Source organism: Caretta caretta, chromosome 2 (assembly GCF_965140235.1).
Source record: "Caretta caretta isolate rCarCar2 chromosome 2, rCarCar1.hap1, whole genome shotgun sequence".
NCBI lineage: Eukaryota > Metazoa > Chordata > Testudines > Cheloniidae > Caretta > Caretta caretta.
In genome coordinates, this window is record NC_134207.1 from 175942024 (window position 1) to 175957495 (window position 15472).

General features: G+C 43.5%; 1 protein-coding gene across 7 annotated transcripts in view; it reads right to left on the bottom strand.

The window, feature by feature from the left end:
- The window catches only part of HECW1 (HECT, C2 and WW domain containing E3 ubiquitin protein ligase 1), a 359505-nt gene that overhangs the window by 131393 nt on the left and 212640 nt on the right, over window positions 1-15472 (bottom strand). For all 7 annotated transcript variants that reach the window (XM_048839115.2, XM_048839117.2, XM_048839116.2 and 4 more), the window contains one exon: window positions 7805-7974. In XM_048839115.2, coding sequence (XP_048695072.2) covers window positions 7805-7974 — 170 coding nt within the window. The remainder of the gene's footprint in view (window positions 1-7804; window positions 7975-15472) is intronic.

Sequence of the window (15472 nt, forward strand, 5' to 3'; positions counted from 1 at the left end):
CTCAGTCTTCTTTTCTCAAGACTGAACATGCCTAGTTCTTCTAACCTCTCCTCATAGGTCAGGTTTTCTAAACCTTTTACCATTTTTGTTGCTCTCCTCTGGACTCTGTCTAATTTGTCCATATCTTTCCTAAAGTACGGCACTCAGAACTGGACGCAATATTCCAGTTGAGGCTTCACCAGTGTCAAGTAGAGCAGATCAATTTCCTGCTGTGTCCTACATATGATACTCATGTTAATACACCCCAGAATCATATTAGCCTAATTCTCAGCTACATCACATTATTGACTTATATGTAATTTGTGAGCCATAAGAACATAAGAATGGCCAAACTGGGTCAGACCAAAAGTCCATCTAGCCCAGTATCCTGTCTTCTGACAGTGGCCAATGCCAGGTCCTCCAGAGGCAATGAACAGGTAATCATCAATTGATCTGTCCCCTGTTGCCCATTCCCAGCTTCTGGCAAACAGAGGCTAGGAACACCATGCCTGCCCATCCTGGCTAATAGCCATTGATGGACCTATCCTCCATGAACTTATCTAGTTCTTTTTTGAACCCTGTTATAGTCTTGGACTTCACATCACCCTCTGGCAAAGAGTTCCACAAGTTGACTGTGTGTTGTGTGAAGAAATACTTCCTTTTGTTTGTTTTAAACCTCCTGCCTATTAATTTCATTTGGTGACCTCTAGTTTTTTGTGTTATGAGAAGGAGTAAATAACACTTCCTTATTTTCTTTCTCCAAACCAGTCATGATTTTATAGACCTCTATCATATCCCCCCTTAGTCATCCCTTTTCCAAGCTGAAAAGTCCCAGTCTTATTAATCTCTCCTCATATGGAAGCTATTTGATACCCCTAATCAGGGCCGGCTCTAGGCACTAGCTAAGCAAGCTGGTGCCTGGGGCGGCGCTGTTGAAGGGACGGCACTCTGGCTGTTCTTGGAGAGGCAGTCCGGCAGCAGCCCCAGTGGCAATTCAGCGGCAGCCCCTCTCCATTGTTTCCCGTGGCGGCAATTCGATGGCAGCTCCCTCCAGTGTTCCTGTTCACTCCGGCGGTGGCGTATTCAGCAGGTTTTTGTTTGGTTTTTTTTTTGCTGCTTGGGGCGGCAAAAAACGTAGAGCTGGCCCTGCCCCTAATCATTTTTATTGCCCTTTCTGAACCTTTTCCAATTCCAATATATCTTTTCTGAGATGGGGCGATCAAATCTGCACACACTATTCAAGATGTGGGAGTATCATGAGTTTATAACTTCTGTAACCTTCAGATTATTTTCAACAGTACTGCTGCCTAGCCAGTTATTTCCTATTTTGTAGTCGTTGTGCATTTGATTTTTCTTTTCTACTTGTAATACTTTACAGTTGTCTTTATTCAATTACATCTTGTTGGTTTTAGACCAATTTTCATTTTTTTTTCCCACAGGCTTCCTTTCCATTTTACATACTGTTAGTGTGATGGAACCACTTAACCATTAGTGTCATAGAACTTTGCAGACTACCAGGTAGCTTCATGCTTGGGACATGTAGGGGACCTTACATGGGACCTGATTCTGATTATATACCAGTTTAAGTCAATTGAAATCAATGGTGTGAACCAGGTGTTAGATCAGAATCAAGCCTTTGATCTCCCAAGGATTAAATACAACATATACAGAGAAACCAACACTTATGACTAATCAACCCTAAAGGCAATTTCCTGTCTTAACCAAATACTTTAAAAAATCTCCAAGATTTCAAATATAATAGTGTTTGGTCCTCATGAAGACTTTTGAGAAAAACAGGGCTTTGACTTCATTCCTTATACCAGGGATAAATTTGGCTCAGCCCTTTCAGCAAGAATGTTTGCTACGCCCTTGGGACTGACACCTCTCTGCCTGAAAGGGGAGCTGAGACAGAAAAAGGAGGGGGAAAAGAGAGAAGAGCTTATTGCAGGTTTGGGGCCAATGACTTCACAATGTTCACAAGATAAGATAGTACAGTAAGAGCCAGATCCTCAGCGGGTGCAAATAGGGCAAATTACAACAGTCTATGCTATTATATCTATCAAATCTTTGTTGAGAAGCAGGAAGAGATGGACAGAGTTTTTGAATATGAGCACCAGTGAAGTGGGAAGTAATATGGTTATTTACATATGACAATACAGATATAAGATTTTTTCAGCATTTCTATTACCAACATATTTGTATTGTTGCAATAACAAATTGACCATCATTCCCATAATCCTGTGTGCAAAATACTGCAGTAACAGAATTTCATGTTGTGCCTCTGAGAACATGTAAAGACACAAATCACAAATCGGCTTTTCAGCTGTGACAAGAGATGTCACCTTGGCTGTAGGATGCCTCTGTGAACAACCCCATGTGTGAAAACTCTTTCACTTCACTCAGAAATTTCCATTTGCTTGTGCCCTGTCATATAAAGCACTGCAAAACAGATCAAATTAGGAAATTTTCAACTCATATCTATCTGTAACTTGAGCTGAATGGTTCTTGAATGAAACATGGAATAACAAATATTATCAATATTACTTCTGAGACAGATGGAAAATTCCACGTGGGAAAGTTATCCTTTCATTCATTACTTTAGGAACTAAAAGGTCTCACAAATTTAACACATGATGTCCCTCCATGTTACATTTAGACTTGCTTATTAAGTGGCAGATACATAAAATCTAGACTAAGTAGAGAAATCCCCCTGACTACACCCTTCAAATTATTTATTCCAGAAAACATATCATATTTCCTGTACTCATTAAATGTGATACAGCTATTCTGTTTTCAACAGAGTAGACTATGGGAATTTCTCTTATATAAGGCTATGTCACACTTTTTAGGAAGTTACTCATTTTTTTGAGACACTTAAGCACTGGCACATTAGATATGATCATTATTGCCACTTTTCAGATGCAGACCGTAAAGAATTTTACAAAGGTAGGTTGTCATAAATATAAAGGGAAGGGTAAACCCCTTTGAAATCCCTCCTGGCCAGAGAAAAAAAACCTCTCACCTGTAAAGGGTTAAGAAGCTAAAGGTAACCTCACTGGCACCTGACCAAAATGACCAATGAGGAGACGATACTTTCAAAAGCCGGGAGGAGGGAGAGAAACAAAGGGTCTGTGTGTCTGTCTATATGCTGCTTTTGCTGGGGATAGACCAGGAATGGAGTCTTAGAACTTTAGTAAGTAATCTAGCTAGGTATGTGTTAGATTATGATGTCTTTAAATGGCTGAGAAAAGAACTGTGCTGAATAGAATAACTATTTCTGTCTGTGTATCTTTTTTGTAACTTAAGGTTTTGCCTAGAGGGGTTCTCTATGTTTTGAATCTAATTACCCTGTAAGGTATCTACCATCCTGATTTTACAGAGGGGATTTCTTTATTTCTATTTACTTCTATTTTTATTAAAAAAGTCTTCTTGTAAGAAAACTGCATGCTTTTTCATTGTTCTCAGATCCAAGGGTTTGGGTCTGTGGTCACCTAAGCAAATTGGTGAGGCTTTTTATCCAACATTTCCCAGGGAAGGGGGGGTGCAAGTATTGGGAGGATTGTTCATTGTTCTTAAGATCCAAGGGTCTGGGTCTGTAGTCACCTAGGCAAATTGGTGAGGCTTTTTACCAAACCTTGTCCAGGAAGTGGCGTGCAAGGTTTTGGGAAGTATTTTGGGGGGAAAGACGTGTCCAAACAGCTCTTCCCCAGTAACCAGTATTAGTTTGGTGGTGGTAGTGGCCAATCCAAGGACAAAGGGTGGAATATTTTGTACCTTGGGGAAGTTTTGACCTAAGCTGGTAAAGATAAGCTTAGGAGGTTTTTCATGCAGGTCCCCACATCTGTACCCTAGAGTTCAGAGTGGGGGAGGAACCTTGACATAAGTAAATTTTACCCATTGTTAAAAAGGAACAATAGGTTTGTGGTTAAGGCACTAAACTGGAATTTAGCCAATCTGTGTTCAATTCCTGAGCTGACCAGATGTTTCCTGTGTGACCTGGGGCAAATCACTTAAGCCAAGCTTTTCAAAGTAGCCAGTGATTTCAGGTGCCTCAATTTTGGGGTGTTTAAAGGCAGATACTTTAAAGGGGCCTAATTTTCACAAAGTTCTGAGCACTTATCCTCTGAAAAATCAGGGCCCTTTATGATGTCTCATGCTGGCCACCCCAAATTTAAGCTTCCTAAAATCATTGGTTGCTTTTGAAAATCTTGGCCTTAATTTCCCTGTGCCTCAATTTTCCATCCATAAAATGAAGTAACACTACTTTCTTTCTCCTATCACCATTTGCCTGTCCAGTCATTTAGACTAAAAACTGTTCAGACAGGGACTGTCTCTTTATGTTTATACAGCATGAATCACAATGGAGCTCGTGTCTTGACTGGGATGTCTCAGTGTTATCAGAATATTAATAATACAGATGGTTAAACTGAGGCCCAGAAACGTTGCCCAAAGTCAGCACAAAAGCAAAATTGGTAATATAATCCATATCTCCAGACTCCCATTCCTGTGTCTTGTGCTATAGCTCTCACATTAATCAGACACAGAGCTGTAAGTATATCTCTGCCTGTAGCATTCTTATTTCTAAGCTAGAAGCTACTGGGGAAAACAATTCACACTAGGACATGGACTCAAAGCTAAAGCTGACAGTATGTGTATAGGGGACCAGAAAGATCGCTGCATCAGTCACTAGGGGTGCAACCTTTGCAAGAGAAATTAAACCAAGGTCCTTTCTGCCTTTCCCTAGTGGCTGTTCAGATGAAAGCTGAAGATCCATGAATACTGTCTAAAAGGTAACACTGTCTACCTGGCTAAAGCCAGGAACACATGATGAAATACCAGTGTGTGTGTGAGCTAATGATGGTCACAAAATGTCGATCAAATTTTCTTTGCAAAGCAGCACAGTACCAAGGCCAAATTCACAGTGGTTGCAATCTCTCTCAAGTTCACAGAGTTGCAGCTGTCTATACCTATGGTGAATTACATGCCCAGTATTTAATTCACCCCAGAGCACTGTGCTCAGTGATACACTAAGTATAAAAAGGTGCTATACTGCATGAAATCTAAGCGTACTGGTTAAATATACGGAACAACATAGTATATATCCAGGGAACATTAGGGTACATGAATGTAAGTGAGTGAATGAATCATTTCCTCACAGTCTGCATGTGGATAGCACCTACAAAATCTGAGCCAAATTCTGCTCTCGATTAGTTATGAGTTTGGCCAGGCATAACAGCTGATTTAAGACCCCATGATGATTGATGAATGATTTAAGACATTTATAATGACTGCACAGTCCTCCTTCCCTCACTCAACCCCCACCCTGAATTTTCAGGTGAGGTGAGCAAATATCCCAAATTAGACTTGTCATTCAATTAAGAAAAAGGAACATCTGGTTGCTATTTACACCAAGCAACTACACAATGACAGAGCACCTTATAAAAACCAATTCATCTAAAATGAATTCAGGACCTAAAACATTTTCATGGGAAAAAACCCCACACCAGCTTTGTACACATCATGGGCCTGATTTTCTGCTTATGTAGTTATGTATACCTGTGAAAAATAAACATAGAGTTGGTATAAAATGCTGCCATTCTGGTTTGATAGCATTTCCAATTCTCCCTACACAAAGTGAAAGGCAATGGAGAATCAGGCCCAATAACTTTTATTCAGTGGAAAGTGACATTGGTTTTTCATTGCTAAGACATGGACAAGCGGATGAAGGTTTCAGGTCACTGGTGCCTGGGGAACAGAGAATGTATTAAAGGGCTGTGGCAGCTAAATGCCTTCACATTGGCTGCAGAGAAGGCAGGAACGGAGTACAATTGACAGACACCACAATTGGTTAGAATTTCTTAGTCATGCAGGCTAGCAGTACTAAAGATGAGAGCCTGGAGGCTCTCATGTGATCAAGAGAACCATGGGGCTGGGTGAAAAAGTTTGAAGCCGCTGAACTCTTTTTTTTTTTTTTTGTTCAAGCCCCAATTAGGCCATCTGATTGTTTTTCCTCCATCACTCCAAAACTCTGTCTGAAATGGAATGTCACTGAACAAACTCCGACATCCCGGCATGACTTGAGGAACAAGGAGTGCTGACAAACTGTCAGAGCAGCAGTCAGTCTCAGAGGGCGTGAGTCTCATTTAGACTAAAGCCATTTTTTACTGCTCTGGTAATGCAAAGGGGACTAAAAGCAAAAGTAAATTATATTTAACTGTATTGACTTCACTGAGGGGGAGCAGAGTTAGGTTTGTACTGAATGCTTCAGAAAATCCCCCTCAGTCCCCATGAGTACAGCCACTTTATCACTATTTGCACAGGGACAGCATGTTCCTCCACTGCAAGTGTTGCCAGCTGCACCAGTTAATACTGAATGAAGGATTCAGGCCATGTCCCTGTTCCCTCCTCTGGGGTATCAAGTACGACTACACTCACATAGTCCTTGTGCTCCCTAATGCTGCCCATCTCCTGTGCAGGAGCGTGCAGTCGCTGTTCTTTGAACCTCTTCCCCCCACCTTTGGCATAGATTATTTTCCAGTTTATATTTAATTTGGATCCATGTATTTGTTTTGGACTTTTTTTTACCACTTTTCTGAAATGGAACTAACTGGCCCAATAGAAAACACTGGTAAATCAGGCCCTTTGTGTTTAGTGCCCTTCATTTACTACAGAGGTGCTGTATGCTGCTGTTTCAGGTATACTTTAAAAGCAGCAGACAACTGTGAAATGCACTAAGTTCTCACTGGTGCTTATTGAATCAGCAGGTGCAGCTGATTTCAGAGTATTTCTTCCAGGTGTTGAGCAAATGTGCCAAATCTGCCTCTAATTTACATTACCACTGACATTTTTAAATCACACACACCCCTTTTTGATTGCATGCTGCATCTGTATCACCTCACATAATATTCTCTCTCTATTTTCATAACTACAAGAACTTCAATCAGTCTAACAGCAGTTTTCAAAAACATCCAATTATATTTTTCAATGCTGGGTGATGCCTACATTCAATAATGATTTTTTAAAATTATGGCCTTAAAATACAATATGTATGGAAAGTATTAATCTAACATTCATTTTAGTAGGAAATTATGCCTTTGGCATTAATACATTTAGGATTATCATGTAACAAGAACAATCAGTTAAATCACAATTTTAACCATATTGACCTATGGGCCAGATATTTTTTATAAGACTTATAGATTGCTTATGAGCCAGACTTGATGCTTTTGAAGTCATGTAAAGAAAAATGCTAGCCTGCTAGAAATGATTGGGTCAAGAATCGTTAACTAGGGAATAAGTATTTTGGTAGTGTATTAGACAAATAAATAACAGGAGCTTAAATTAGCAAAAATCTGATGTACAAAACAAATAAACAGATATTCAAATACACTGGAAATGTATGGGTAAAATATATTTCTGCCTGAGAAAAAGATAAAATAAGTGAAGCTGAAGCTGTATGTAGTCCTATGATTGTACTAAATTGTAAGTTAACCTTAGAACCAAATGAGACATAGATCAAGCTGTTTGACGCACGCTGCAAAGGGGGTTACCCAGAAAATTTATATGCATGCACTTTTCTATTGAGCACTAACAGTAGTTAAAATAAATTTGACCAAAATTGACCAATCAATAAATTTGATTGATTTAAGCTTTTTTACATTAAAAAATAAAACCCTGTTTGGTAACAAAGAAGAAGCTAGATTTTTTTAACGTACTGTGATTGAGATATCATCAGGCTTATTTCCAGGTTCTAAGAAAATGTTAGAAACAAAGGGCTAAAACAGAATAGAGCAGTCTAGAGAATGGGAGATACTCAGCTGCCTACCTCTCCTTGCCAGATAGGGTTCACAGTATTACACGTGATCTTGGATCTCTTCTCCTGTCCATGGTGAGGAAGTGCTGGGAAGATGCTGTGCTTTCCAGGCTGAATGGAAATCTTCAGGTATGGGTCTGGGTTGAAGAACATTCCTTTCTTCAGACCCAAAGCCTGGAAATCTGCAAAAAGTTGAATATTCGGATTAGCAATCACATTCCAATTAGTGCACTGGAAAGCCAACAGAACTACATGGAGAACTAATGACAAATTAAAAAGTAAAGGAGGAACATGAAAAATTCTACTACATTACTTCTACATTACTTGCATTGTAACATAAAACCAAACCGTAACAACTAATTTCAATAACACCTAGGATTTATAAAGTACTTTAAAACTGAAGTACAAACACAATCCTTCCATCTATGGAGAAAGTAAAAATTAGTTTGTAATTAAGGCACAAGAATGGGAGTCAAAATAAAAGAGTTCTAATTCCCTTCTTTGCCAAAGACTTTGTATGATTAAGGGCAAGTCACTTAAATCCTTTGCATGAAATCCTGGCCCCACTGAAGCAACACACTTAATTGACTTCAGTGAGGCCAAAATGTCACCTTTTGTGAATTCATTTTCCTTTTGTAAAAGGTTCCCAATAAATACACTCTCAAAAAGTGTTCTGTGCATATTTATTTACATTTTTAAAAGAACTATCCTTAGCCAAGATCACATTCCTTTTGGGTGTGCTTTCTGCAGAAAGTTTCTGCTGAAAACACCTCAAAGTTTCATCCTTTAGAATTTGCGGAAACTGAATTTTAGATTTGCACATGGAAATACTCACACTTAAAGCACTTGTGTATTCATCTAACCTTGGAACAGAACTAATACCATGTGAATTATCTAACCAATCACAACAAAGTTTAATTTCAAACACTCATGATCAACTGATTGAGAAAGAAAATTCTGAATTTGAATAATGAACAAATTCAGGAAAATCATGATCTGCTTAAAGATACTCCACAGGCAAAAGGAGAAGCTAAATTTGTCAAGATTCTCTTAATTCTGTTTGATACATTCAGTTAAGCTGCAGTAGGTGAAATGCATAATATTCTTTATATGAAATATTTCTTGTAAACATTTTTGATGTTCTCTGCACGAGAAAGGTGGAACTCATTTGAATCCTGTATGTTAGAATATAATGCTTTATTGTTTTTTTTACAATAAAAGCATCATTGTTCAACATTAATTTTATTGCAATATTCTTTTATTATACAATGTAATGTATTTTATTTTTGTATAGTATATAATACAATCCAAATTTTCAAACACAAGTGCCTAAAGTTTGGTTCCGAAATCTAACATTCATCTAAATATGGCTTTAGGCACCCAAATTTAGTCAACTGGGCTTGGAAGTTTTGATATGATATCATATGGTTTTTAAACTATTGCTGCTTAATGGGAGTTTCCCCCTCCCGCCCCGCCCCAGACTTTAAATAAGTCTGCTTCTTTGTACTGGTGAGCTTCTTTTAAGGGTATGTCTACACTACAGAATAAGGTCGAATTTATAGAAGTCGGTTTTTTAGAAATCGGTTTTATAAATTCGAGTGTGTGTGTCCCCACAGTAAATGCTCTAAGTGCATTAAGTGCATTAACTCGGCGGAGCGCTTCCACAGTACCGAGGCAAGCGTCGACTTCCGGAGCGTTGCACTGTGGGTAGCTATCCCACAGTTCCCGCAGTCTCCGCTGCCCATTGGAATTCTGGGTTGAGATCCCAATGCCTGATGGGGCTAAAACATTGTCGCGGGTGGTTCTGGGTACATATCGTCAGCCTCCCGTTCCCTCCCTCCCCCCGTGAAAGCAAGGGCAGACAATCATTTCGCGCCTTTTTTCCTGAGTTACCTGTGCAGACGCCATACCATGGCAAGCATGGAGCCCGCTCAGGTAACCGTCACCCTATGTCTCCTGGGTGCTGGCAGACGCGGTACGGCATTGCTACACAGTAGCAGCAACCCCTTGCCTTGTGGCAGCAGACGGTACAGTACGACTGGTAGCCGTCATCGTCATGTCTGAGGTGCTCCTGGTCGCCTCTGTGAGGTCGATCAGGAGCGCCTGGGCAGACATGGGCACAGGGACTAAATTTGGAGTGACTTGACCAGGTCATTCTCTTTAGTCCTGCAGTCAGTCCTATTGAACCGTCTTATGGTGAGCGGGCAGGCGATACGGACTGCTAGCAGTCGTGCTGTACCATCTTCTGCCGAGCAGTCATGAGATGTGGATGGCATGCAGTCCGTCTGCTGCCAGCCAAAGATGTAAAAGATAGATGGAGTGGGTCAAAACAAGAAATAGACCAGATTTGTTTTGTACTCATTTGCTTCCCCCCCCTCCCCTGTCTAGGGGACTCATTCTTCTAGATCACACTGCAGTCAAGGTGCAGCGAGGTAAATCTAGCCATGTATCAATCAGAGGCCAGGCTAACCTTCTTGCTCCAATAAGGACAATAACTTAGGTGCACCATTTCTTATTGGAACCCTCTGTGAAGTCCTGCCTGAAATACTCCTTGATGTAAAGCCACCCCCTTTGTTGATTTTAGCTCCCTGAAGCCAACCCTGTAAGCGCCCCTCCCAGCGTCAGAGCAATGGCAAACAATCGGGCATCTGAGAGTGCTGTCCAGAGCAGTCACAATGGAGCGCTCTGATGGGGCTAAAACATTGTCGCGGGTGGTTCTGGGTACGTGTCGTCAGGCCCCCGTTCCCTCCCTCCCTCCGTGAAAGCAAGGGCAGACAATCATTTCGCGCCTTTTTTCCTGAGTTACCTGTGCAGACGCCATACCACAGTAAGCATGGAGCCCGCTCAGGTAACCGTCACCCTATGTCTCCTGGGTGCTGGCAGACGCGGTACGGCTTTGCTGCACAGTAGCAGCAACCCCTTGCCTTCTGGCAGCAGACGGTGCAATACGATTGGTAGTCGTCCTCATCGTGTCCGAGGTGCTCCTGGCCGCGTCGGCTGGGAGCGCCTGGGCAGACATGGGCGCAGGGACTAAATTTGGAGTGACTTGACCAGGTCATTCTCTTTAGTCCTGCAGTCAGTCCTATTGAACCGTCTTATGGTGAGCAGGCAGGCGATACGGACTGCTAGCAGTCGTACTGTACCATCTTCTGCCAGGCAGGCAAGAGATGAGGATTGCTAGCAGTCGTATTGCACCATCTTCTGCCAGGCAGGCAAGAGATGGGGATGGCTAGCAGGCGTACTGTACCATCTTCTGCCAAGCAGCCATGAGATGTGGATGGCATGCAGTCCTTCTGCACCGTCTGCTGCCAGCCAAAGATGTAAAAGATAGATGGAGTGGGTCAAAACAAGAAATAGACCAGATTTGTTTTGTACTCATTTGCCTCCTCCCCTGTCTAGGGGACTCATTCCTCTAGGTCACACTGCAGTCACTCACAGAGAAGGTGCAGCGAGGTAAATCTAGCCATGTATCAATCAGAGGCCAGGCTAACCTCCTTGTTCCAATAACAACGATAACTTAGGTGCACCATTTCTTATTGGAACCCTCCGTGCAGTCCTGCCTGAAATACTCCTTGATGTACAGGCACCCCCTTTGTTGATTTTAGCTCCCTGAAGCCAACCCTGTAAGCCGTGTCGTCAGTCGCCCCTCCCTCCGTCAGAGCAACGGCAGACAATCGTTCCGCGCCTTTTTTCTGTGCGGACGCCATACCACGGCAAGCATGGAGCCCGCTCAGCTCACTTTGGCAATTAGGAGCACATTAACCACCACACGCATTATTCAGCAGTATATGCAGCACCAGAACATGGCAACGCGATACCGGGCGAGGAGGCGACGTCAGCGCGGTCCCGTGAGTGATCAGGACATGGACACAGATTTCTCTGAAAGCATGGGCCCTGACAATGCATGCATCATGGTGCTAATGGGGCAGGTTCATGCTGTGGAACGCCGATTCTGGGCTCGGGAAACAAGCACAGACTGGTGGGACCGCATAGTGTTGCAGGTCTGGGACGATTCCCAGTGGCTGCGAAACTTTCGCATGCGTAAGGGCACTTTCATGGAACTTTGTGACTTGCTTTCCCCTGTCCTGAAGCGCATGAATACCAAGATGAGAGCAGCCCTCACAGTTGAGAAGCGAGTGGCGATAGCCCTGTGGAAGCTTGCAACGCCAGACAGCTACCGGTCAGTTGGGAATCAATTTGGAGTGGGCAAATCTACTGTGGGGGCTGCTGTGATGCAAGTAGCCCACGCAATCAAAGATCTGCTGATATCAAGGGTAGTGACCCTGGGAAATGTGCAGGTCATAGTGGATGGCTTTGCTGCAATGGGATTCCCTAACTGTGGTGGGGCCATAGACGGAACCCATATCCCTATCTTGGCACCGGAGCACCAAGCCGCCGAGTACATAAACCGCAAGGGGTACTTTTCAATAGTGCTGCAAGCTCTGGTGGATCACAAGGGACGTTTCACCAACATCAACGTGGGATGGCCGGGAAAGGTGCATGATGCTCGCATCTTCAGGAACTCTGGTCTGTTTCAAAAGCTGCAGGAAGGGACTTTATTCCCAGACCAGAAAATAACTGTTGGGGATGTTGAAATGCCTATATGTATCCTTGGGGACCCAGCCTACCCCTTAATGCCATGGCTCATGAAGCCGTACACAGGCAGCCTGGACAGTGGTCAGGAGCTGTTCAACTACAGGCTGAGCAAGTGCAGAATGGTGGTAGAATGTGCATTTGGACGTTTAAAGGCGCGCTGGCGCAGTTTATTGACTCGCTTAGACCTCAGCGAAACCAATATTCCCACTGTTATTACTGCTTGCTGTGTGCTCCACAATATCTGTGAGAGTAAGGGGGAGACGTTTATGGCGGGGTGGGAGGTTGAGGCAAATCGCCTGGCTGCTGGTTACGCGCAGCCAGACACCAGGGCGGTTAGAAGAGCACAGGAGGGCGCGGTGCGCATCAGAGAAGCTTTGAAAAACAGTTTCATGACTGGCCAGGCTACGGTGTAAAAGTTCTGTTTGTTTCTCCTTGATGAACCCCCCCGCCCCTTGGTTCACTCTACTTCCCTGTAAGCTAACCACCCTCCCCTCCTCCCTTTAATCATTGCTTGCAGAGCCAATAAAGTCATTGCTGCTTCACAGTCATGCATTCGTTATTCATTCATCACACAAATAGGGGGATGACTACCAAGGTATCCCAGGAGGGGTGGTGGAGGAGGGAAGGAAAATGCCACACAGCACTTTAAGCACAGCACTTTAAAAGTTTACAACTTTAAAATTTATTGAATGACAGCCTTCTTTTTTTTGGGCAATCCTCTGTGGGGGAGTGGCTGGTTGGCCGGAGGCCTCCCCACCGTGTTCTTGGGCGTCTGGGTGAGGAGGCTATGGAACTTGGGGAGGAGGGCGGTTGGTTACAGAGGGGCTGCAGTGGCAGTCTGTGCTCCAGCTGCCTTTGCTGCAGCTCAACCATACACTGGAGCATACTGGTTTGGTCCTGCAGCAGCCTCAGCATTGAATCCTGCCTCCTCTCATCACGCTGCCGCCACATTTGAGCTTCAGCCCTGTCTTCAGCCCGCCACTTACTCTCTTCAGCCCGCCACTTACTCTCTTCAGCCCTCCACCTCTCCTCCCGGTCATTTTGTGCTTTCCTGCACTCTGACATTATTTGCCTCCACGCATTCGTCTGTGCTCTGTCAGTGTGGGAGGACAGCATGAGCTCGGAGAACATTTCATCGCGAGTGCGTTTTTTTTTCTTTCTAAGCTTCACTAGCCTCTGGGAAGGAGAAGATCCTGTGATCATTGAAACACATGCAGCTGGTGGAGAAAAAAAAAGGGACAGCGGTATTTAAAAAGACACATTTTATAAAACAGTGGCTACACTCTTTCAGGGTAAACCTTGAAAGTTAACATTACATACATAGCACATGTGCTTTCGTTACAAGGTCGCATTTTGCCTCCTCCCACCGCGTGAACGGATTTTGGTTGAATGCCAGCAAACATACACTGCAATGCTTTGTTCTACAGTGATTCCCCAGTACGTGTTGCTGGCCTGGAGTGGTAAAGTGTCCTACCATGAAGGACGAAATAAGGCTGCCCTCCCCAGAAACCTTTTGCAAAGGCAGAACCGCAAATGCCAGGGCAAAGTAATCCTTTCACATGCTTGCTTTTAAACCATGTATAGCATTTTAAAAGGTACACTCACCAGAGGTCCCTTCTCCGCCTGCTGAGTCCAGGAGGCAGCCTTGGGTGGGTTCGGGGGGTACTGGCTCCAGGTCTAGGGTGAGAAACAGTTCCTGGCTGTCGGGAAAACCGGTTTCTCCGCTTGCTTGCTGTGAGCTATCTACAACCTCCTCCTCATCATCTTCTTCGTCCCCAAAACCTACTTCTGTATTGCCTCCATCTCCATTGAAGGAGTCAAACAACACGGCTGGGGTAGTGGTGGCTGAACCCCCTAAAATGGCATGCAGCTCATCATAGAAGCGGCATGTTTGGGGCTCTGACCCAGAGCGGCCGTTCGCCTCTCTGGTTTTCTGGTAGGCTTGCCTCAGCTCCTTCAGTTTCACGCGGCACTGCTTCGGGTCCCTGTTATGGCCTCTGTCCTTCATGCCCTGGGAGATTTTCAGAAAGGTTTTGGCATTTCGAAAACTGGAACGGAGTTCTGATAGCACGGATTCCTCTCCCCAAACAGCGATCAGATCCCGTACCTCCCGTTCAGTCCATGCTGGAGCTCTTTTGCGATTCTGGGACTCCATCATGGTCACCTCTGCTGATGAGCTCTGCATGGTCACCTGCAGCTTGCCACGCTGGCCAAACAGGAAATGAGATTCAAAAGTTCGCGGTTCTTTTCCTGTCTACCTGGCCAGTGCATCTGAGTTGAGAGCGCTGTCCAGAGCGGTCAGAATGGAGCACTCTGGGATAGCTCCCGGAGGCCAATACCATCGAATTGTGTCCACAGTACCCCAAATTCGAGCCGGCAACGTCGATTTAAGCGCTAATCCACTTGTCAGGGGTGGAGTAAGGAAATCGATTTTAAGAGCCCTTTAAGTCGAAATAAAGGGCTTCATTGTGTGGACGGGTGCAGGTTTAAATCGATTTAACGCTGCTAAATTCGATCTAAAGTCCTAGTGTAGACCAGGGCTTAGAGAACCTAGGAAAGTACATGCTTAGAGCAGGATTTTTAGCTGCACAACTCCCAGGGGCTTTACTGTGAGTCATGCAGATGGAACCCCCAAGTGCCTCTTTTCAAATTTACTCATAAGGTCCTGAAGAAGGCCACATAGCCCATTATTGCTTGTCTTTTTGAAGCCCATGAAATACCTGTAGATTGTTTTGTATCTCATTAGTTCAGGACTCAGTAGTTAGTGCCTGTACCCGTTGAATCTCTCTTTTTCCAGATGCATTTCTAGCTTCCTTTGGAACATGAAACCACTTCCTTTTAATGATTTCAGTGTGTGATTCTTTATTTCAACTGCTATTTGTATAGAGTTTTCATTCCCTTTCATTTAAAACTCTATTTCATATTGAAACAAAGGCAATAAATAGCAGTTTTGCTTCTTTCTTTCTGTCACTGCCTTAAAGAGATGTAAAATGTTAGGGAAGATAAATTCAACCATTTTTGGAGACTCTTCTAAATATTTTTTTAATATTTCTCTTGGAGGATTGTTTAAAAGTCCTAATCTAC